The sequence below is a fragment of the Rhodamnia argentea genome, chromosome 6 (genome assembly GCF_020921035.1).
Source record: "Rhodamnia argentea isolate NSW1041297 chromosome 6, ASM2092103v1, whole genome shotgun sequence".
In the NCBI taxonomy this organism is placed as follows: domain Eukaryota; kingdom Viridiplantae; phylum Streptophyta; class Magnoliopsida; order Myrtales; family Myrtaceae; genus Rhodamnia; species Rhodamnia argentea.
In genome coordinates, this window is record NC_063155.1 from 16,477,213 (window position 1) to 16,502,093 (window position 24,881).

The window sequence follows — 24,881 nt, forward strand, 5'->3', positions numbered from 1 at the left end:
GCTCAGGGAACCCGGAACACCCTTTACGAAAAAACCCAGCATTGTCATCAACTCTCTGAGAACTCCCCTTCACTCCGACCGAGCGGGAGATAAACTCCACGAAGAAGGCTTCGCAGCCAGGTCAAAGCCCTAGCCTCTACCCGAAAAATTTAAAAATAAAAAGAAACGAGCTCGCTCGACAAGCAAATTCATAGTGGGAAAGCGATATATCCAATTTGGCACAAATCCAAGCAATCGAACGCAGATCCACCAGAGAGAGGGAAACCTCCGGAGAGATGCGAAGATTGGAGGCGAGCGAAGCAACAAAGATCAGTCGAGCAGGAGCAAGGGAGAGCGAAGCAGTAAGGAGAAGTCGAGCAGGACAGAGGGAGAGCCAAGCGTGGGGTATATACAAGAGGGGCAAATGTACACCTCTTGGGAAAGCTCGACGAAACGTACTCACTTACAAATATCTTAAAATTTAAGTAACCTCTTGTAAATTTTACAAGAAAGCTAATAATATTTTAGAATGTTGACATTGTAAAGAATTAAAGAATAACTTCAAAGAGTCATGATGTCAAAATGCGAAACTTTTCTTCGATTAATTATACCAATTGCTTTTTTAGTTATTTACCCACATGTACTGTTTGTTGTGGAATTACCAACCTAAATTTTGGAATATGTATGTAACTTTGACTATTGAAGAAATTCCAACTCTTAACTTGACTGAATCATTAACTTTTTTCCTTTAAGTTTCGAGTTCGTAGGTGAACTCTTATTTGACTTCTCAATGAACTCTTATTTGACTTCTCAATTATGAATTTATGTTGACAACTTTGTGGTGACCCTCCTGAAGGCAGTCTAGAGGGGCGGGGTTTAATGGTCTTTTCAATAGGACCGGGTGGTTTCTCTACTCGAGGTGCTTGCCCTTGTTTGGTACGGGTTCCCCCAACTTGTTCCATGAGTTATGTTGAAGAAATTAGATTTGACTAAACGATGAAGTTTCATCTAAATGAAGTCGTCACTAATCTATTAGTGAAAGGACGTTTCACTTGCTATGAATGAGAAATTTAGGTTTGGAGACTTAATTTTGCTACCGTTTAATTAGCACCCTTTCGGTTTTGAAACTTGTTTTGTTACGAAAGACATGAATCATGCGGTTTGTCAAGTTTTAATCCTCTAAGTATGTTCTACTAAGTCAAAATGCGTGATCTTTTTACGGAAAAAAAATGCACTTACATCAAGCACAATAGAAAAACGACGTAATATTAGATGTGAAACCCCCATGTGATGTTGCACAAAGCATATAAATGGCCTCATTATTGAGCTCGGGACATGAACCCCAAGAGCTAATTCAAAATTAAATCTAACTCTAAAGAGAACTATTTATCATCTGCAAGCGTATCCGTTACTGAAAGTAAACTATGCTAAGCTATGCTAGAATGACGTGGAATCAAACCTATGGTTAAGTAAGGTAAAGAATGATCCAATTAACATCTAAATCAGCCGAAGAGCCCCAAAAATCACACTCAATCGTCTCTTACCAGCAATTTATGTCGCGTTGCAGTTGATGATTAGATATGTCATAAATTTCTAGGGAATCAACTATATTTTAGCACTTCATTACGGGCAACTGACAAGGTTCAAATGAGCCTGGGATCAATTGAAGGTATGTCCCAAAAATGACCTGCAAAGAAAGGGTAACAACGGCCCATGTCCCACAAATAAAGAGCACGCAGATACATCGCACAGCAAGATTTGGACATGGGCAAGATCGAACACACTCAATTAAGTCCAAATGCACTGACCGAAAAACTGAAGGTATTAAAACCCAAATCGAAGTCATACAACATAAGCTCGACAAACACATGCCTATCTTATCATGCAAATAGATGTGATAAGGTCAGCAAATTGAGTAGGAGAAGGCTCTCAGGCAAGCAAATTAACATGAACCAATCAAATGCAAATCCAAACTACATAGGAAACTCTCAGCCTACAATCAACATATCAAGACAGCGATGCAAAATGTCACGCCCCGACTCTCGAGCCCGTGACATCTCTACCAAATCGCCACGAGGTCACGAAGGATAACGTCCCGGACGCGTTATCGACCTTTCAATTATCTACGCATGCGGAAACGGTTTACTCCCGGACAACATAAAAACAAACGGGGATAGCATAGCGAGAAATACATGCCAAGGCAGATAATCAAAAGGTAACATATACAATCACCAAACAGCAGATGAGCCTTAACCCTACCGAGCTACGAAAAGATACACAACCCCATACTTCGGGGCGGCTCACTAGATCTCAAAAGGTTATTAGGTCGGATAAGGTTAACTTCTCATCTACTCCAAAAGACTACCCTCATAACCTGGCCTTGGTGTCCGCAAAGCTCCATCACTTGGGACACGAAAGTGGTTCCCACAACGGGGTGAGATACATATCTTAGTGAATCAAGCCTAAGCTCGGTTAGGACACCGATTCACCGTAACCTCCTAAACACGAGGATTATAAACATCACGATATAGACATATATCCAGCTATCATATCACATAGCAATAATCACCCACATGCATACTTACCAGCCTTCAGCCACACATAATGCAATGCTTGACTCCACTCAACAGCCACGTCGGACAACCAATTGAACACGCATCACACTCACAAGTATGCACTGGACACCACACAAGTCCATTTATTAACGATGACCGCGCCCTTGGCGCCACGGTGATGAGGATCCACGCGACCGGCGTGATCGACTCTCACAATTAATGCGATCACGCATTCTTCCGACAGGACCGGGCCACGTTCCTTTTCCCTCTCGGCAACGGCTACTACAAGCAGTGTATCCAATGCACCCCGCACGGCACGGCAAGTAGGCATCCCTATACGGGGCTTCGGTCCATCACAAGCTGCGGCCGGCATCCGATAATCCCTTAAAACCGTACGTACCATACGGGGCATGAATTATCGTGCTTACGGCAAGTCGTGTGATTCCATAAAAATGGTACGGTGTGTATTATGTGTATAGTACGAACTTGCCAGGAAAACCCATCATCGTTCCTTCATATGACCATACAGCACACCCGACACATCAATCAATTTATTCTCTTTGATTTAGGCCGGATGCTCACACGTACGTGCTCAAAGACTCGGCCCAATGCCATTTTCATGCTAAAATATGTCTTTGACCTTGCACACGGTCATATGCATATGTAGACTACCAAATAGACACCGCAAAGATACACATAACAATTAATTCCCAAGCGTACGCCAACTCACTCAACGAGCATCCAGGATACTCAAATCAACATTTCAACGTGGCGATCCGCCCAAACAAAGTCATCAATTCAACACGAATAAACCAATTCGATTAGGCCACATAAAGGCTCAATTTCGTGCCGTAGTCATTAATTAGCCAGTTTGATTTAAAATCGCCAATCGATCGCTCGTCCTTAACCTATCGCTCACTCGCGATCAAATCACAATATACAGTCAAATTCATTTAACAACAATTAACCACAGACGATTCTAATTTAATCGATTATGGCCATTTACCCTAAACCGGGTTTCTAACTAATCCGACCATAATCAAATCTATCTAAATTCCTTACCGACTAGCTAACTAATCCTAGGCGCAATTAGCGCCCTAACCAAGGATTAGGGTCAACTCACCAAAAACGGTGGTCGAGGTCGGGTCAGGCACGATTTTTGAGACCGGGGCCAAAAATCACTATTCACGCCGGAAAACACTGTTCACGCCGGAAACACTGTTCACCGGCGGCACTGTTCCGGCGACACTGTTCACGGTCGAAAACAGTGACGAGTTCGGCTGTGAAATCGCTGCAAACGGTAGCAGCTCAGCGATTGGAGGTCCGGCGAGCGACGGAAGCTGAAAAACAGAACCGACAGAGGTGAAAACAGGGGAAACCGGGCTGAATTTGGGGGAAAAACGATCTCGCGGGCTGAGGCGAGGCTAGGGAAGGCTGGGGGACTCACCTACAGGTCGAGGACGACCTTCGGGACCAGCTGGGGGCGGCGGACGGTGGCCGGAGGCGGCCGAACAGCAGCGGTGCAGAAACCGGTGCAGAAAACAGAGAAAACGGCAGAACAGGGGAGGTCCGATCGGGGCTCAAATTGAGCTCTACGGGCGGCGGCCGACCACCACAAGCTCCGAGGGACGAGATAGGACTCTAAGGAGGTCGTCGGTGGCGGTGGTGAGCGGCGAAAGGCGGTGGAAACGGCCGGAACAGCAGCAAAAACAGCAAAACCAGAAAACAGGGGTTGTCGGTTTCCAGGGCGGTTCGCGGCGGTTCCGGTGGACGACGAGCGGCGGGGTTGGGTCGGGATGGTGGTGAGGAGTGGTGGATTGAGGAGTAGGGTGGTGGATGGAGGTGGTGTTTTGGCAAAAATCGCCAAGGAAAAAGATGGTTCGGTGATGGAGGGGGAGGAAGTCGCGCGAAGGAAAACAGGGGGGGCTGCAGGCGTGAGGGAGAGAAAGAGAAGAGAGAGGAGCACGTGGGCAGCAGAAGAATTGGCCATATTTGACTGGGTGGGGCCCACGGGTCTCATCCAAATTAATGAATTTCGTCCCATACGCATAATATCCAAGGGCGATTTCGTAATTTGACAATTCGGGACTGATCGGATTTTTGGCTCAACCGATTGGGAATAAAATTTGGATTTCTACGGGCTAGGGTCGGTCCGGGAAAAGGCTTAAGCGCGACGATTAAAAATCCTAATTCGCGGCGACCACGATTTTGAGACCCGATCGAAATCGAACGACATTTCGGAAATTGTTCAAAATTCGTCACGTACGTCCTTTCGATCCGAAATTTAATACCAACCAAAGTTCAATAATAATCATTTTTATTGAACTCGGTCTCTGTACCGAGGGCCTAATTTTCAGGGCGTCACACAAAACACTGAACGATTCGGTTCAGCCACATACATGCCATTTGCACAGATAACTATGACACTTCCCTAGGAAGCGAGAGCACACTGACAAGACTCAAAAGATGCCAAATGATGTGCGAGAAAATTTAGAAATTCCATGTTCCATCCAATAGAATGGACATGATCAGTACGGGGCTTTAGCAAATTTTACAGAACCTTGGAATCAACTCAAGAACGTCTAAACAGGATCAGTTCAATAATAAGTAAACAAATACATGAATCAATTCGGTTTCATATGAACTCGGCAGAACACGCATATCGGGATCGATTCAATTTTATACAGGAGATTCTCGCCCAGTATTACATAATCGAACACACATGGATCTAGCTCAGAAATTTTATCAAACAAATGATAGGTACCTCGGCCAACATGATTTTTCATGAAGAACATCCTTCAAAATAGGCCTACATGACAAAATTCAGTCGACAATTTAGTAGGGAAAGAAATTCTCCATCGAGGCCTGCATCGAAATACCCACTGACCTAGTTCAGGCATTTCATCAAACACATGATATACGGAAGAGGAGCTTAGATGCAACAGTAAAGCAATGATTCACACCCAGATTATCAGAAAGGAAACGCAGCAAGTTCAGATCATTAATAGAGCCTCATTCGCAGCCAATTTTCACACAGGCAGTAGCTAGAGCTCTTGGCCTCTGCTTCGTGTAGAAAATAAAAAGAAAACAGCGCATATGTTTTCTAATTGAAGAGAGACTGATTACCTATGGTTATAACAAAGTCGTATCCACCCAATTACGACAATACTGTTGCAAACGGGCTTCCAACCTTCAAGGGTCGTACTTGTTAGTTGTTACCACCATTTGTCATGGGAAAACCTTCTTCAGACCCTCTGAATTCAACTTCAAAGGAAAAACAAACAAACAAAATGAGCACAATAAGCCCAACAATCAAGTCTTGTTCCGACTCCCCTACCGACAAAACACGTACTTGCCAGACTTTCATCGGCTCAAAATACCCAGCGTGGTCGAGTTCATTAACCACCGAATCTCTGTCATCATGACATCTACAATAACTTTTACGATTGGGCAACCGCTCGCAATGTTCAATTGTGGAACATTCTAAATGCAAATCCGAAGTGTCGGCCAAACTCTCCAACTACCTGCAATCTTGAGTCCACGACTTCTGTAAAGATTCCATGTGGTTCACACCTCCCACTCTTCTTAGCTCTGGACATCTCCAACTCTGAGCTTCCTTAGCTTTCTCTATTTCTGGATAAATGGAATTCCACTGGCTCTTTGACTCGCCCCTCTGTCATCCGTCGACTGATATGATGCATCAGTGGCCCAAAATGGAAAAGAATGAAAAGGACAAATTCACTCACCCCCATCATCTTAGGACCACCAAATATAAGACTTCGAAACGAGGTTAAAAGTCTTGGGTTCTGCTGAGCAACAAGCAAAAGCAAATGGTCAAGCGCATGAAGAGGAAAGAAGATTGTCTACTTTTACCATCAAAATGAAATGAGAGAGCATCCAAAGGATCAAGCATCCCCTTGCGGCAATATATGCAGCTATCATGTCACGCGATTTCAGTAACTTAGGCATCGTTGGAACACTCTTACAATGCACGACCCAAGTGTACCCGTTGATCGAACCTTGATAAGAAGTTAGGTGTCTTAGAGGGTCAACAGGCTTCACTTAAGTAATAGATTCTATTCATGCTGTCAATATTAGAGAAAACGTGGATGGGCATCATTTCGCATAGGGGAGACATACTTACGTCAAGCAGGCACGTATTTCATTTCCTCCCAAACGTGAGAAAAATAGAAAGAAATGCAAATGCTGCCTTGTTTTTTTTGGGCAAGATTGTCCTTAGTTTCCTTTCAAGTGCTAAGTGAACAAAGGATAATAATTTTTTTTTTGTCTACAGGTCATTTACATTCAACATGCATCTAATCACACGAAAAAAATAATTTTTGTTTGTCTTTTTATTAGATAACTAAAAAAAAGTGGTCAGGAACGAACCGCTAAACAGCTTGTGCTTCGTTACCCAATTGTGACAAACCATATGTGGAGAGACTTCGTCGTTGCATCTTGGTGGGCCGAAGTGACGAATTATCCAATCTCGTACTTTCAGGACGTAATGCGTTGATTTCGTGAAACATATCATACGCATGATTGCATCTACCATAGCTATCCTGGTTGTTAAACTGCTCGCAACCATAAACTGTGGAAAATTCTAAATCCAAATTTGAGGTGTCAGCCAAACTCTCCAACGAGCAGCAATCGTGAATCCACAACCTCTTTAAAGATTTCAAGTGGTTTACACCTTCAACGCTTCTTAGCTTTGGACATTTTCCTACTCTGAGCTTCCTTAACTTTCTCAATTTCGATAGGTCTGGCATCCTTTCCAAGGACTTGCAAGCCACGACCTCTAGGGAGCAAAGGGATCCCAATTCTTCAAGGCCGCGAATCTCGACTAACAACTTGCATCCATACAGATCTAACTTTTGCATATTCTTCATGCGTGACAGATCAAGTACTTTTGGGAGGAAGAACTCGCACCAAAGAATCTTTAAAGTTGTCAATCTTTTCATTTCCAACTGAAACAGGGGGTCCAATTTGCCGAACGAGCACCTCCGCATATGGAGGACCTCCAACTCCGCATCATGTATACCAGAAAATTCTGACAACGAACAACTGTAGAATTCCAGGGTTGACAAGCTTTTCAAATTGGAAAAATCCAGTAATTGCGTGGTCGTCAGATTTCGAAGTTCTAACTCTCTTACACTAGACGGAAGTTGGGGAAGGAATTTCACTCTTTCGCAGGACAATTTTAGTTCTTCCAGCTGAGATTGGATACCGATGACAGTGGGAAGAGCAGTGAGGCTCTCCTGCCTACGGGGAATGTCCTTGTAGGAATCGTAGAGTGCATCACTAGCCAATTTCAGACGAGTCAAACTTCGGGGAAGATTTAGCAACTGCTTAAGCTCAAAACATGGACCTAGATCAAGTATATGGACATTAGACAGGTCACTCACCGTGGAGGGTAATCCGGCTATAGGAGTCCCTGACAAGTTTAGGATTCTCAAACAGGATAGTCTCCCTATTTCTTCAGGGATTTTTCCAGTCAAGTTGAAACAATGACTAGCGTCTAACTCTTCAAGCTTCTCCACCAGCCCAATCGCAGTTGGTATTTTTGTTATCCCACTGTTACTCATCCTCAGTAATTTCAGCTGCTTTAGATTTCCTATTGAATCAGGTAGTTGATCGATACTTGTCCCCGACAAATCCAACTCGACTAGTGATTGTAAATTCCCAACCGAGTCCGGAAGCTCCTTTATCTTCGTACAATTCGATAAATCCAACCGCCTAATTTTCACCAGCCCTCCAATTGAATATGGCAATTTGCTGATCTGCCTATTTGGTACATCAAAGGTCAACAATGACTTCAAATTACCAAATGTCTCCGGAAGTTCATGTAGCGTATTAGGTAGGACAATTTCTGTCAAAGCTTGAAGACATCCTATTTCTTCAGGCAACTCTCGAAGAGATGTGCATCCGCCCAAGTTCAAAGCAGTTAGGAGCTTTAATTTACCAATGGATGGGTCAATTTCAATTAACTTGGAACAGCCATGAGCGTCTAACTCTTCAAGCTTCTCCACCAGCCCAATCGCAGTTGGTATTTTTGTTATCCCACCGTTACTCATCCTAAGTAATTTCAGCTGCTTCTGATTTCCTATTGAATCGGGTAGGTGATCGATGCTTGTCCTCGACAAATCCAACTCGACTAGTGATTGTAATTTCCCAACGGAGTCCGGAAGCTCCTTTATCTTCGCACAATTCGATAAATCCAACCGCCTAATTTTCACCAGCCCTCCAATTGAATATGGCAATTTGCTGATTTGCCTATTTGGTACGTCAAAGGTCAATAATGACTTCAAATTACCAAATGTCTCCGGAAGTTCATGTAGCGTATTAGGGAGGACAATTTCTGTCAAAGCTTGTAGACATCCTATTTCTTCAGGCAACTCTCGAAGAGATTTGCATCCACCCAAGTTCAAAGCAGTTAGGAGCTTTAATTTACCAATGGATGGGTCAATTTCAATTAACTTGGAACAGCCACGAAGAATCAATATCTCTAAGGACACAAACGTAGAAAATTCAGGTGTTCTCCGTAAGTTTTCGCAGTAGCTAAGATTTAGTACTTTTAGTTTCACTGCCGCCTGCAAAACCATTTGATAAAATATTTATTAAGAAATGACCTACGAAAAAATGAAAAGAAATGATTTACCAATAAAAGGAGTGGGACTCGTATCGTACTCTCATCCATCCAATCGTTTCATCCGAAATGTGGGTCCATGAAAGGTCCAGAACGACTAATTTAGTCGGATGAAAGTTTGTTGCCTCTAACTCGGCAGAGCAATCTTTTAAAGAAAGCCATCTTAAACTGGAGGGAAGATTATTGAAGTCTCCAAAGAGGGACACCCTTTTTGCTTCAAAGAACCTCAGGTTTCGCAAATTAGGAAATTCCTCATGCTTTAGGGTAATGAGTTCACTAAAAGTTCCACGACCTGCTACGACAAGTGCTTCTATTTTCCTATTTCCCTGACAATGGGAACACCAAGAAGTCAACATGTGACGATCCAAAGCAAACAATTTCAAGCGCTAGAAGCAATTAAAATTTTTCTTTGGCAAGAATAGTCTACAACAAATCATAGGAAAATAAATTGCTGTTCCCTTTTTGTAACTCTTTCCACTTCAAAATGCTCAGGGCTTCCTCATGATTCCACACTCTGCTACGCTCGCAGGGATCTTTGAGATTCTCTTGACGGACAATTTCCTTTCCAAGATCCCGCACTTGATCATGCATCCAAAATGTGTTGTTATCTCTAATTTTTACCAAGGACATGCGACAGAGGACCTTAATGGTAACGTGTGGGTGGTATCCACGGGCATCCCACATGTAGAAAGGGTATGTCTTATTCTGATCAATAAAAAAACAAGCTATATCCAAAAACACTTGCTTTTGTTTGTCTTCCAACTTATCGTAAGATATCATCAATGTACTCTGGACTTCTTTGGGAGGAGCATCTTTTAGCTTCTTCACTGTGGCTTTCCAGAATTCTTTCGACTCATTGTTAAGGGATGAACCCGTAACTTCAAGGGCTAAAGGAAGCCTTCCCAAAGTGGAGACAATCTCATTTGAAAGGGAGAAAAATTGATCTCGAGGAGAGTCTCTTCTAAAGGCATGCTTACTGAAAAGCTTAAGAGCATCATCAAACTCCATTTCACGTACTTCGTAAGAAGTAACTTTTGAAGACTTTTCTACGAGGCCTTCACTGCTTGCTTCTCCCTCAATCCGTAGGACACTTTGATCCCTAGTAGTTATGATAATCCTACTTCCCATACGGAACCAATCACCTTTTTCTGCTAGACTTTTAAGTTGCTCTTTCCCATCCACGTCATCCAGAACAATGAGAACTTTTTTACTGCCAAGAACTCTCTTGATCATGTTGATCCCCTCATCGACGTCATGAATTCGCTCAACGAAAGAACGAGAATCAAGAAACTCGGACAGCAATTGCTTCTGCAAATATACCATACCGTGGCGTTGTGACGACTCTCGGATGTCCGAAAGAAAATTGCGGTCTCCGAAGTAAGAAGAGAGCCGGTTGAAGACGCACTTGGCAAGTGTTGTTTTGCCAATCCCGCCCATTCCGTGGATTACGAGAAATTGTACGCTGTCAGATCCCACATCCAACATTTTGATAAGAGCTTCTACACGATCATCAACTCCAACTAGATTTTCAGTCACAATCTTTTTATTGCCGGCGTTCAGCTTATCCAACACAGTTTCAATTACAGATTTTATCAAATCCGCTTGGCTGCAACAAAGTAACAACCATGTTAAGAATGTAGTTTATATTGCAAAACTACTCCCCAGGTGAGTCAATTGCCCATACAATTTGCAGAGATTACACGAAATAATCTAGCCGTTTATAAGTAACCCTTTCATTCTAATGTTCCTTGAATGGAGAGGAATAGGAAATCTACAGAGGACAATAGAAAAGTTTAAGACATTTACCCTTCATCTCTTTTCCAGTTCCAGCCCTTTACCTCGTCCACCTCAATAAGAGCCTTTTTCCATGATTCAACTTCAGTGCAAAACTTCTTCTGGTGCTTCGAAAGTGCTTTGCTGTATAAGTTTGTTTTGAGTTTGACATCGTCAGGCTCCACATCCAAGAAAATCGGCAAGATCTCTTTATTCCCGTTCGATTTGGAGGTGCACTCAACCATGTGCGCGAGCTCTTGAAGGCACCAATGACTCCAAGCATAATTCTTGGAGAAGACGGGGATGTAGATCTTGGAGTTCTCGATTGCTCGTAGAAGTTCATCGCCGATCCTTTTACCGACGTGGAGGGATTCACTGTCTCTAAAGACGAGGATCCCGGCATCATCCATGCCATGGTAAAGAAAATCGGTGAATTCATGGCGGGTGTCCGCTCCTCGAAAACTTAGAAAAACCTCATAGGAAGGTCCTGACGATGCCCTCGAATTCGTCTCTTTCGCCAGAGTACTACGCTTATTTGAGGTCGGGCGGAGACGGATGCAGAGGTATATGAGGAGAGCGATGGAGAGCGCGGAGAGGCTGAGGATTCCAATGAGGACGCAGAGCTTGAGGCTGGGGAAGGGAGTGTTGGAGCTGAGCCCGTGAGGTAGAAAGCCGTCGAGAGGTCGGCGTTCGCCGGAAACTGCCATGTTTCCGGTGGAGCGAAGAGCGACTGGGTCGAAAAGGCTTAAGGGAGTACGTGAATGGGTGAGAATTGAAGAATGAGGGAGCTCTGTTCAGGGAGAGTGAAAGGATCTTCTATGTCGTTGATGATCTTAAATTCCAAATTAAGAATTTAAAAAGAAGGTAATGAAAGGAGGTCATGAATAACTCAAATTTAAATTAATCCTAATTGGTTAATTGCGTAGAAATATAAACCACACAAACTCCCCAGGGAAGGCAAGTCAAAAGTCTTCCCCCTTCTTGCTTGCTTCCCTGCATTTTCCAATTGTTTCTTTTCCTACCAACCAATGAAAGGATTGGACCAAAAAAAAAAACCAATGAAAGGGATGAGGCAAAAGCCGACAAAACCTCCGCAAAAGAAAAAAGGCTTGGCTTTTCTTTTTCTTTTATTTTTTTTAAATCCAATCTTGCAATGCAAAAATATTGTATGAGATTATATTATAAGTGATGCGACAAAAAAGAAAAACCAATCACAATATATTATCTAATCGAAACTTGTGTTTTATATTGTGATTCAGTATGAGACTTGAACAGTTTCTCTCAGTTATTTTGAAAAAGCTTGACAATGTTATTTGAATTAGGTATACATCAAACTCTTCATCGAGTAGTAAGTATTAACTTAAAATCCTAGCTATGCTCCTAGTATGATTTTCCTAGTACATAGACAAACAAGTTAGAAGTGAGTATTATCATGGCACTATGCATGATGAACTTAATTAGTTGATAAGGCAGATATGACATCGAGAAATATTTGGTTTACGACTCTGCTTGATCTTAAAATGTCATAATACTATAGCGGGCCACATTCGTTACATAGCAAGAAAGGTTTGGTTTTATAGCAATAATAATTAATAGTCAAGTCTTTAGTTTTTGCACGATGTAAAATGTAAGGTTCGAATAAAAAATGGCACGCGGGATACGAAATTGTTCAGGAAATTCTCATCCATTAATCTCGCTCAGAAGCTGCGTCGAGAAAATAAAACGCCTTCTACGAGCCATCCTAGAAGCTTCACAGAAATTTCCATCAGTCAATTGATGGATTGTCGTCCTGGAAGTTTCTATGGCCCATACGTTTAACAACAAATTCTAACTCAGAGAGCCAAAGCCTTCAAGATAGAGGATACGAAGTGAAATCGGGATACAAAACGAAGATGATTTTTGGGATTTTCTTTATTTTAATCATATAAAGGAATGATTTTTTTAAAAAAAAAAAACCAATCATTCTTTGCATCTACATCAAGTACGGCGCTCGATGGAATCATCATCAGTCGTCCGATGCGAATACCTGCTTCCAAGTCAAACCTCGTCACACAATCAGCGGGGCCCAGGAAAAAGCAATATGAAACGAGGGTGCCACATTCATTGAGGGCCACTCAAAACAACGAGAGAAAGCAAAGTCAAAAGCCGACAAGACCCACTCGAAAGGAAAAAGGAAGGAAAAAGAAGAAAAGACTTGGGAGCAAAAAGCAAGTCAAAGTCTGCCACCACGTTGCTTTGCTAAGTTCCAACGCGTATCGAAACACGTATTTTACAGTGGAACTCAGCATTAAGTTGCACATTTTTTTTTTATAGGCCTAGCATCCTAAAAAAACTTAATCCAATCTCAATTCTATTTGTAATTTTTTTCATCTCATAAGAAAACTCAACTTTAGATTTAATTACAATTCTACCCTGAATTTAGGTCCAGTCTTAATTCTACTCTAAGCTTCTTCTTCTTTTTTGTCGTAGAAAAACTCCAACTTTAAATATAGTTTCAATTTTTTAGTTAATTGCTCCCATTAATCCTCCATCCAAAATCGACGTTAGTGATCTTATGTGGAATTTTCACGTTATTCCTGTACTTTTCCAACAAAATTCAAATCCAAGAAAACGATTTTTGGAGATAAAGTTTCATATGAGTCCAAACATCTTCTTGGATCTGAAATTCGAGTAAAAACTAGGGGAATTAGTGTTGGCTTTCCTCAATTCCTCTTATTCTTAGAAGAGTCTTCCTTTCATCTCGTTGGGAGAACTTCGATTTTGCACTTAGTCTTCAATCTCTCGTGCTCGAGAGTGTTCCATTTTTGGGGTCTCGGGATGCTCAAACAACTCATGCTTGGGATCTTTTCATATCTCCTTTGGAATTTTAGACATAAGGTTGAGAGGACATATTTGTGACTCAAGTAAAAGTTGATATTTTTTCATGAGACTGAGAAACTTTTAGAGTGAAATTGAGACTGGATGATCAAACTGGGGACATAATATAAAATTGAGGATTTTACATGTGACAAAAAAAAAAAAGGGTTTGCGGTAGAGCTGGAACTGAACATAAAATTGATGGTTTTTTATGGGACAAAATATTTTTGTTAGGTTAGAGTAGGGAAGCCGTTTTTCTTAGGTGTTTTAAAAAATCTAGATGTCCAATACTAGTATTTAAATTCAGTATACATCAAATTCATTAATTTGTCTATTGACATTAAATAGCTCATATTGATCTGATAGCGTAGTGATAATGTTATTGTTCTATAATTCTCAAGGACTCATAAGTCAACAACAAACATGTTGTTGCAGCAGTGAAGCGCAACGTCAAATTGGTGGTTCGTGGGATATTTATCCTTACGTAGCATCCTCATGCTAGTACCTACATTTTGCGGAAAAAAAGGACTACATCGATCATGATGCCTGCAAAGAAAAAGGAAGGGAGGGAGAACAATTAATTAAAACATGTAAGTTATGTGGTGCATGTTACGTTTGAACTAAAAAAAAAAATCCTTCTATGATGATGAGATTTTGTGAAATCATCGCTAATTATTTTAAAATTTTAAATCATTAAATAAATGTGTGATTTTATATTTAAATGATGTTCCTATGCATATGCTAGACTTTCCCTTGTTCCTAAAATGTCAAAATATTTAATTGGGAGGCAAACATAGATGTGAAATATTTAAAATCATGATCTCTTACTTTGATATCATGTGAAATTTTACGAGACACATTGCTAACCATTTTAAAAATTTAAGCTATTAGATAAATGTGTGATTTAATATTTAGATATATTCTAACAATGATAAACAACTCTTTGTTTTCTCACCTTCTTCTCTGTAAGTCCAGTTTCATGTCATTCAACTTACTTTCTAAAGTGTCCATTTCTAGGCCAAGGATCATCTCTTCCTACACAGTTCAGAAAATAAAAGTCGGTGATAACATCACTGTTCCCATCGCTATTCCATAACAGTACATGAGATTTTCACCTCATTTGTGAATTGGATGACATTTACATATTCGTCTCAATTTTTGGAAGCATGTAAATGCTAATAATTTAGATTATCATTCAGATGAAATGTGCTGATAATTTGATGAAATGGATAAACTTGACTAAAGGAGACGTCTTTATAAATTGTTGACTGGATGGGTGATTAAAGTTCCTACTGCATCAGATATATTAGCTACATTTATTCAGACTTACGTACATCTTACCGTTGTGCTTTATAATGTCCTTCAAACCAAAGAAAAATAATAAAATTGTCAAATAAATAATTGTAACTTTACAGATGAATGAGATTCTACATGTTACGTATAATTTCTCTTCAAATAGTTTAACGAATAGTTTTCGAATTTCACCCCGCTACCACCCAATAATGAATTGATTTGCAAAATTCTTGATAGAAAACTGCTTTACATAATTTTGATTTATCCGTAAGCAGCTCTATATATTTTATTTCAAATCTTTAAAATTGCAACTCGTTTATACTAAATTTCAAGTTAAGAATTTAAAAGAAGGTAACGAGTGGAGGTCATGAATACTCAAAGTTCCAAGGGAAAGCAAGTCAAAAGTCTTTCACCATCTTGCTCTCTTCGCTGCATTTTCCAGATTTTTTCCTCGACCAAAGAAAGGGATAAGGCAAAAGCCTACAAAACCTACTCAGAAAAAAAAAAGAAAAAGGAAAAAGAAAATATTGTGAAAATATTGCTTTAGCTTAGTCGCAGTGCGAGGGCAAGCAAGTCGAAGTCTTCCACCATCTTGCTTTAGCTTAGTTGCACTGCAAGATTAGTAACGATTGTTTAACGTGAAAACATTGTATAAACTTAAATTGTTAAGTGATGCGACAACGAAAAATCCAATCACAATATATTATCATATCGGAACTTGTGTTTTGCAATGAAATTTAGTATGAGGCTTGCACAGTTTCTCTTAGGCATTTTAAGAAATCTAAATGTCTAACAATGCTATTTAAATTCGGTATACATCATCTTCACTTTGTCTGTTGACTCTAAATGACTCATATTGATCTAACAACATACATGCTAATGTTATTGCTCCATAAATTATACTTTTTTCCCCTTTAAATTGACAAAAGTGAGCTGATACAGGTCACTTATCCATGAATATGAACACGGGAATATGCTATACGTAACGCTAGTGTCATAAAGGGTTTGAGGCAAGTTGACTTTGATATGTGGAAGCGATATGTTGCTTGGAATATACATCAGCATAGCCAAGATCGGCCACCTAGTAAAGTTCGTCAAGTTTTCGTTTTTGTCCTAATTCATAAAATCCGTTTTCTTCTTCTCTACTTGCTCTGCTTATGTTGATCATGAGTTTCTTGAGGTTTACATTATATCCTTCATTTTACGGTCCAAATCTAATGCCGCACATACATTAGATTTCCGGAATAATTCGTCCGTGGCACGAGAGTTCTATTTAAAGGAGTAACATGGAAAGCTAGATTTTTGCCTTCTGCTGAGGATCAACATTGTCATTTTCTGGTTTAACAAATAAATGGACCATTAGACTGATCTGAAAAATTCTGATTTTGCCGGTTTTTGCTAGTTATGAACCACACGAATCAAAGAATTAAAAAAAAAATGGAATACCATTGGCTATGTGACTCTCCCCTTTTCATCGGTTGACTGAGATGAGACATAAGTGGCCAAAAATGGAAAAGAACAAAAAGCAACAAATCATGTCATGTAGGACAACCGATATCCATGTCAGTGATTTTCGATCAAAATTGGCCGGAATGACTTAATTGGCAAATTGTCCAAAGTTTGAAAACTAAAATGAACAAATTGAAAGGTTTGCGACTAAATTAGCACAAGTCCAATAAATTTAGGACTTTTTTTTGGATAATTTTTCCATTTTTGACATTTACAGCAATGCTCATATTTAGACAAAAATTATCTAAAAGATTAAACTATCCTCAATTGTGGGAATGTGTTTTATGAGCCGGTCACATGATGTGTCCTAATCGATGAATCATCATTACCCAAGCAATATGGATGTCCATCGCTATCGAGTGGTACAACTCTCTCTCTCTCTCTCTCTCTCTCTCTCTCTCTCTCTCTCTCTCGTCTTTGCCAACGGCTTGACTCGAAACTATGGGCGTGGATGCTTGAGTATTTCTGGCATCTATCGACAATAGTTTGATGTCAAGTTTGATACCAGCCATTGTCGACGCCACAGAGAGAGAGAGAGAGAGAGAGAGAGAGAGAGAGAGAGAGAGAGAGAGAGAGAGAGAGGTGTTTATTAGATGAAAGATTTAAGGCAACGACTAATAAAGTTGGCCATCACGAAGCAGTTATTACAACTATGTTTCGAGCTTGTTGTTGATGAAATTCAAGTGTAAAAATACGAGACGTGGAAAATGACTAAAGACTCCATGTTGGAGCTATGTTGGATTCCCGCTTGAGTTCCACCGACGGGGAGATCGAGACTTGGTTGGTTGTTCCTGCAAAATCCAAATTCTCAATTGATAAAATAAAACTGTAATTCCTCAATTGATCAAGCAAATGTAATTTACTACTATGTTGTTGTGAGTTTTTCAATTTTATATCGAGTCCTCTCCTTTTCTTTGTTCTTTGTGTTTCTCTCCTTTCTTTGGTATCTTAACGAGAAAAAAAAAATCAAAGGTGGAAATTATTCGACAGTGAAAGGCAATTGGCACCAGAACACATGAGTTCTAATTGGAGAACCAATCATGGTTCTTGGTCGACTCCAGTTCCTTTTCACACACAAACACACTCACCAACCAAAAAGAAACAGAAAACGAACGACAAACATTAGCAGAATTTAGTTGTTGACACCTAAATTTTGACTAAAATTTTCAATCATTAATTAGCATAAAAATTAGGAATTATTTTTAGTTCCTACAAAAATTAGCTCTTCATTCGTATTTAAGTTTGTCGTTCATGCATATCATTTGCATTTTAATTTGGATTGCCGGTGCACAGATTTAAGTGATAGAGGTTCTGGGTTTAATTTGGTAAATTAAAACCCATACATTGGATGTACGGTCAAGCCCTTTGATCGTTTATATGGTCAAAATTGTGTACGTGGGTTTTTGAACTTAAACAGATTATGGGAATCAACTAGCCAATAATACTAAGATTTTTTTTAGTTATTATTTGGTATAACTCCTTGCGATTTTTAAGGAAGAAATCCAAGACCGTGGGATATCAAAAATGATCTGAGCAAAAAAATTGTTGAATCCCTACGATCAAGGGATTTCACGGTTGCATAAAAATCGTGGGAGATTTCTCCTGGGTCTATAAAAGAGAAAGGGGGCTTGAGAGTATCATAGGGGGAAGAAAGGGGAGAGCTTCGTCGATTGAAGTGCAGAAAAATCAGAGGAGAGAGAGAGAGAGAGGAAAAGCTTCGTTCAGTAAAGTCAAAAAGTGAATGGCTTCATCCAGTGTGGAGAGAAAAAAAGTGAGAAGAGGGGGGCTTCGTCCAGATAAAAAATGATAAGTCTGAGAGTAAAGTGAAAAAATGAGTCTGCATTACCGATACCTTTGCCCAAGCCCCACCGCGATATGCTCTTTATCGTGAAGTAGCCACGCCTATCCGAGAAACAGCTGAAGCCGCCGACTTGATGATCCCTCCGATGGTGATTAAACCGACGTCCAACTCCCTATAGCCAGTGCGAACGACAGTCAAGCTCGAACTACTGTGACGCTGTTGTTCCACCTACCTGCATTCCTGTCGCTACTGGTGGTTTAGTCCAGACGAACTAGCCCTGCTTTCCAGCGTCTTGTCCTGCCTCGGCTTGTAAGTGGCTCGGTACCATCGCCGTGCCCGCTGGTCCGTACCCATTTGGCGTTATTCACTGCTCACAGCCTGTGCCATCGCTCGAGCCATCCGTCAATTTTTTTTCTCACCTGCGACGTCCTTTTGCATTTCCTTGGTCTTAATTAACGTGCTTTGCGCATCATTGCATAATCTGTATCCAGCAGATTGTTCATTGTATCCGTTCGGCCATCGAGCTTGCTATTTGAATCCGTCCAATCCACAAGTTCCCTGTGAACAAGCCTTGCGAAGCCGTTGCTCCAAGTCTGCGAGATTCCCAAGCCGAGCGAAATCTCAACGAAAATTGATCTCATCCGCAAATTCTCTCGCTCAAGTGGGGAGCGATAAATTTGGAATTGTTTTCCAAGTAGGTAAGAATCCGATCCACTCAGATTTTATTTCTTATTTTTCATGTGAATATCGGATGATTTCTATTTAGGCAAGTTTTTATCTGTTGATATTGCAGTATGTGATAATTGCCTATTTGAATTTTATTTATAACTCAAGCATATTTTTAGATTAGAAAACCGTTTCGAATTAAAGGGTGATTCCCTAGCAACAACGTGCAAATTCGGACTAATCTCGACCCCGAGATTTGTCTCGATGGCACGGGGATCGAGATATCTAATCTTAACCACCAGATTTGATTCCTCGATCCAATCCGTTATCTAATTCGAATCGGAAGATATTTTCATAAATGATCATGCATGATTTGATTTGTTAAACAAAAAAATAAAAAAAATAAAAAATCCATTCAAAACACCAAAAATATCTCATTCATGTAGATTGCATATAGTTTAGAACATTCTATTCATGTAGATTGAACACATTCATTTTACATATGCACGTTGTTTAGGCCTAGTCGCATAATCACTATGTCATTTTCATGTCGCATTGATTAGTCATGTCATATATTTTACCACGTCATCAAAGTTTGACATATCATTCGGCATGTCATTTCGTCATATTATTTTTACGTGTCGCCATAAGTCATTGATGTCATGTCACATTCATACGTCATTTAGAATAAGGCTCGTTCATTTTAAATTAGTAGATTAGTCTAGTCTAATATAACACGTCATTTAGATTAAATCCATGTCATTTTTGCATAACATGTAGGTTAGAATTCACGTTGCTTTGCATGTCATTAGGATTCAAAAACTTTTAAAAAAAAAAAAACCATTATGCATTCATGTCATATTAGAATAATCGTCATTTTTTTCATCTCATTAGAATAATTGTGTTCTCACAACACAATTACATTCATGCATTGCATCATTCATTTTAAAAAATATATATAAAAAATAAAAAAACAATTACACCTTTGGAACTTTAAACCACAATCCTCACAAGTTGCCAACTCAGATAATTTTCATTGAAATGAAGGGTACCGAAAGGGCGTTAATAGAAATATTAGCGTAACCAAGTTTTCTGAACCCAATGAATCTCTGGTTCGTAGGAATAAAGTATTTCTCCCGATACTTTATTTAGGCGTCTAATCAGCCTACCAGAAAATGATTAGTGGCGACTCCAATTTGAAAATCTTTTTGCTTGTTAAACAGTAAACCATAAGTTGCGATTTGGTATGGACTTGGGAGAGTCCGAGTTAAGCTAATTAGATAATTAGCTTGATAATCCATTAGCCTAGAAACCTGATTTTTTAGGTCGCGACATTAGTAACTTTGCATTTCAATTTATACAAACTAGCCAACTTATTTGCTGTGCATCTGCATCATAATCTAATGTACTTTACACGGGCTGATTGGGAAATCATCTAAAAAAGAACCAGGATGCGATGCTTTTCACATGGGAAGTTCAGTGAACACATGGGAAAAAGAAAAACAGTTCCATCATGCATAGGGAATACATGGGCCGTCATTACCATGTCCTTGCAAGCCTATCCGTTATTCAAAGTCAACTATGCTAAGCTATACTAAATGAAATAGACTACAACCTATGTTTAAGCAAGCTTAAGAATCATCCAATTAACATCTAAATCAGCCCAAGACCCCCCAAATATCACAATCGTCTCTTACCAGCAATTCATTGCATGCGTTATCACCACTTCGCCCGTGCAATTAATTACATGAGACGTCCAAAATTACTAGGCAATCAACTGTATATTAGCACTTCATTGTGGGCAATTGACATAAGGTTCAATTGAGCCTGGGATCAATTCAACTTATGTCACAAATGACCAGCAATGAAATGGTAATAACGGCATAATTCCTGCAAATAAAGAGCACGTAGATACATCACACAGCATGACTTAAAACATATACTGGCATTGCCCATGTATATACCCACTTTTGGCTCGAAAGATGTGTGGGTGAGAATATCTAGCTGACCAATGCATAGCAGCAACGTATCGTGAGACATAAATTGGTTAAACACAGAAAATGATGGTCATCATGTATCAATGTGACTAATTAAGATATGAAGTAAATGAGCGAAGAACAAATTGACGTCACAAATAGAGTTCTTCTCCGCTCGGGCATAAGGAAAGCAAGATTCAGACACGCTCCAACAAGTCCAAATTTCATTCACGGAAAAAGTGTAGGGTGTTAAAACCCGAATCGAAATCATACAACGTAAGCGCGCCTATATAAGGTCAGCAAATTGAGTAGGAGAAGGCTCTCAAGCAAGTGAAATAACATGAACCAACCAAAAGCAAATGCAAAATTATCATAGGAGACTCGGCCTAGAATCAACTAGACTTGTCAAATGGGTGAGTCGGGTCGGATTTGGATCGGGTCGTAAATGGTCCGACCCAAATTGACACATTAACCCATTTATGATCCATTTATATGTAGTGCAAATTTCCTGACTCATATCCGACCCGTTTTATACTCAATCTAATCCATATTACTAAAGCACTTCTATATTTAATCCAATCTAAAATTATTTATTTCTTATAATTTTTTAACAAATATATGTTGCTAATTGTGGACTATTTTTTTAATTTATAAAAATCTGAATTTTTCGTTATTTTTAGAAAGTACAAATTTTTTATTTCTTTTTAAAATGAATATTTTATCCGAATTTTTCTTTGTTTTTATTTCTTTTTCTTCTTTTTCTTGTTACTTTTCTTCTTTTTCTTCTCTTTTCCTTCTACCTCCTTCCTTAGCCATTGCCGTGCCTCACAACCAGCCACCAGTGCAACCGATCCTAATGAGCTCAAGCTTGCCCGATGCCAATCCGGGTGAGCTCGATTCTCGACAAGATCCAGGCAAGGATGAGCTCGCCGAGCTCGATTCTCGGCAAGATCTAGGCGAGGACGAGCTCGTCGAGCTCGATTCTCGACAATGATCGAGCAAGCACAAACTCACCGGTGGCCGTCACCGGCTAGTAGAGGTAGGATCAAAAAGAAAAAGAAGAAAAGAAGAGAAAAAAAAGAAAAATAATAATAATATAATAATAAAATAACAAAAATTCAAATTTTAAAATATTCAGAAAATCAGTCTATGGATCACTTAATATAGTTATATTAATGAACCCATTTACTATCTGTAAGGTAACCATTTAAGATCCATTTAAAATTCATGTAAAACCCATTAAGTTATTAAGTGACCTATTTATGACCCATGTAAGCTTGTTAAGCAATCTATTTAAGACTCACTCCCTTAAATGTGGATTAATATATGAGTTCTTGACCCATTTTGACACCTCTAGAATCAACATATCGGTACATGCGCATATAATGAGTGTATCAGTAATGCTAATGCAATGCGCTGAACAATTCGGTTCAATCATACATTCGCCGTTTACATCGAGAACTATGACACTTTCCTATGAACACACAGACAAGAATCAAAAGATGCCAAAATGATATGCGAGCATATTCAGAAACTCCAAGTTGCGCAATAGAATGAACATGATCATGACGGGGCTTCAGCAAATATTACGGAACAACGGAATCAATTTAAGCACATCTAAACCGGATCGGTTCAGAAATGAGAGTACAAATACAGAAATCAATTTCGATTGGTAAGAACTCGGCAGGAAACACATTAGGATCGATTCAATTTCATACGTGATGCTCTCGGCCAACATTACGTAATCGAACACACATGGATCTAGGTCAGACATTCTATCAAACAAATGAAATGTATCTCGGCCACCATGATTTTTTATTTTGAACATCCTTCAAAATAGGCATATATGACAAAATTCGATCAACCATTTAGTAGGGAAGGAAATTTTCCGCCAAGGCCTGAATCGAAAAACACACTGACCTAGCTCAGGCATTTCATCAAACAAGTGATATACTATTTGGCAGGGGAGCTTAGATGTGAAGCAAAGCGATGACTCACATCCGGATTTTCACATAGGCAACGCAGTAAGTTAAAATAATTAATAGAGCCTCCATAGCAGCCAGCTTTCACCCAGGCAGTAGATAGAGCTCTCGGCCTACGTTTCCTAATTGAAGGAGACTGATTACCTGTGGGTGCAACGAAATGAAAAGTCCGAAGAATGCAGACGCTACACAAGAACATGCTGGACGGAAACTCTATGATTACAACAAGGTCGTATCCGCCCAATGACGAGGTCATTGTGCGGAGCTTCTCAACGTACTACTCTTTGTCTCCTCCATCTCCAAATGGGCTTTCAATCTCCATGGGTCGCACTTGATACCACTATTTGTCATGGGAAAACCTTCCACAGACCATCCGGATTCAACTTCAAAGAAAACAAAAACAAAACCGAAAAACAAGAGGACCACACTAAGCCCAACAATCAAATCTTGTTCCGACTCCCTTACGCATCGTACTTACTTGCCAGACTTCATCAGGTCGGGTTCAGCATCACCGGCTCAAAAATACCCAGTGTGGTCGCATTCGGCAAGCGCTGAATCTCTGTTATTGTGACATCTGCAATAACTGTTCTGGTCCCGGTCAGCCAACCGCTCGCAACGTTCGACTGTGGAACATTCTAAATCCAGATTTGAGGTGTCGGCCAAACTCTCCAACGACCTGCAATCGTGAATCCATAGCTTCCGCAAAGATTTCAAGTGGTTTATATCTTCCAAGCTTCTTAGCTTTGGACATTCTCCAACCCTGAGCTTCCTTAGCTTTCTCAATTTCCATAAGTCTGACAACCTTCCCAAGGAGTTGCATTCCACGACAGATAGAGAGCAAAGGGATCCCAAATCTTCAAGGCCGCGGATCTCGACTAACCACTTGCATCCAAGCAAATGTACCTCTTGCAGATTCTTCATGCACGACAGATCAAGTACTTTTGAGGTGAACGCACATCTACGCATCTCTAAATGTCTCAAACTTTCCATTCTCAACTGAAACGGGGCATCCAGCATTCTATTTTTGGGCTTCGACCTATCGGCAAGAAATCTACCCGGCATCCAACAACTGTCTACTCGCAACGTCAACAAGTTCTCCATTCTGGAAAAATCGAATGATTGTCCAATCGCTAGATTTCCAAGTTCTAGCTCTCTTAAACTAGACGGGAGCCAGGGGAGGAAATACGTGGTTTTGGGGGACGATGATAGTTTTTCCAGCAGAGAAAGGAGAATGATGGTAGTGCGAAGAGCAGTGACACTCCCCAGCACAAATTGCACGCCTTCGAAGAACTTGACAGTATCAGTGGTCCATCTTACACAAGTCAAACTTGGGGGAAGCTCCGGCAATTGTTTAAGCTCAGGACATGCTTCTAGGTTAAGTATTTGGAGACTAGAGAGGCGACTCACCGTGGAGGGTAATCCAGATATACATGTGTATGACAAGTCTAGGATCCTCAAACGGGATAGAAGTCCAATTTCTTCGGGGATTTTGCCGGTCAAGTTCCAGCAATAATTAGCGTATAACTCTTCAAGCTTCTCCACCAGCCCAATCATACTGGGTAATTTTGTTATGCTACTTATGTGGCTCATTCTAAGTACTTTCAGTTGCTTTAGATTGCCAATTGAATCGGGTAGGTGACCCAAACATGTAAATGACAAATCCAACTCGACCAATGATTGTAAGTTCCCAACTGTGTCCGGAAGTTCCTTTATCATCCTACACTTAGATATATTCAACCGCCGAAGTTTCACCAGCCCTCCAATTGAGTATGGCAACTTGCTAATCTGCCTATGACATACATCAAAGGTCAACAATGACTTCAAATTACCAAATGTCTCTGGAAG

General features: G+C 40.2%; 1 protein-coding gene across 1 annotated transcript in view; it reads right to left on the reverse strand.

Annotated features, from left to right (window-relative positions):
* Positions 1-24,881, reverse strand: part of LOC115732180 (disease resistance protein L6-like) — a 76,995-nt gene that overhangs the window by 35,127 nt on the left and 16,987 nt on the right. The window contains exon 4 of the mRNA XM_048280675.1: positions 9,675-9,741. Coding sequence (XP_048136632.1) covers positions 9,675-9,741 — 67 coding nt within the window. The remainder of the gene's footprint in view (positions 1-9,674; positions 9,742-24,881) is intronic.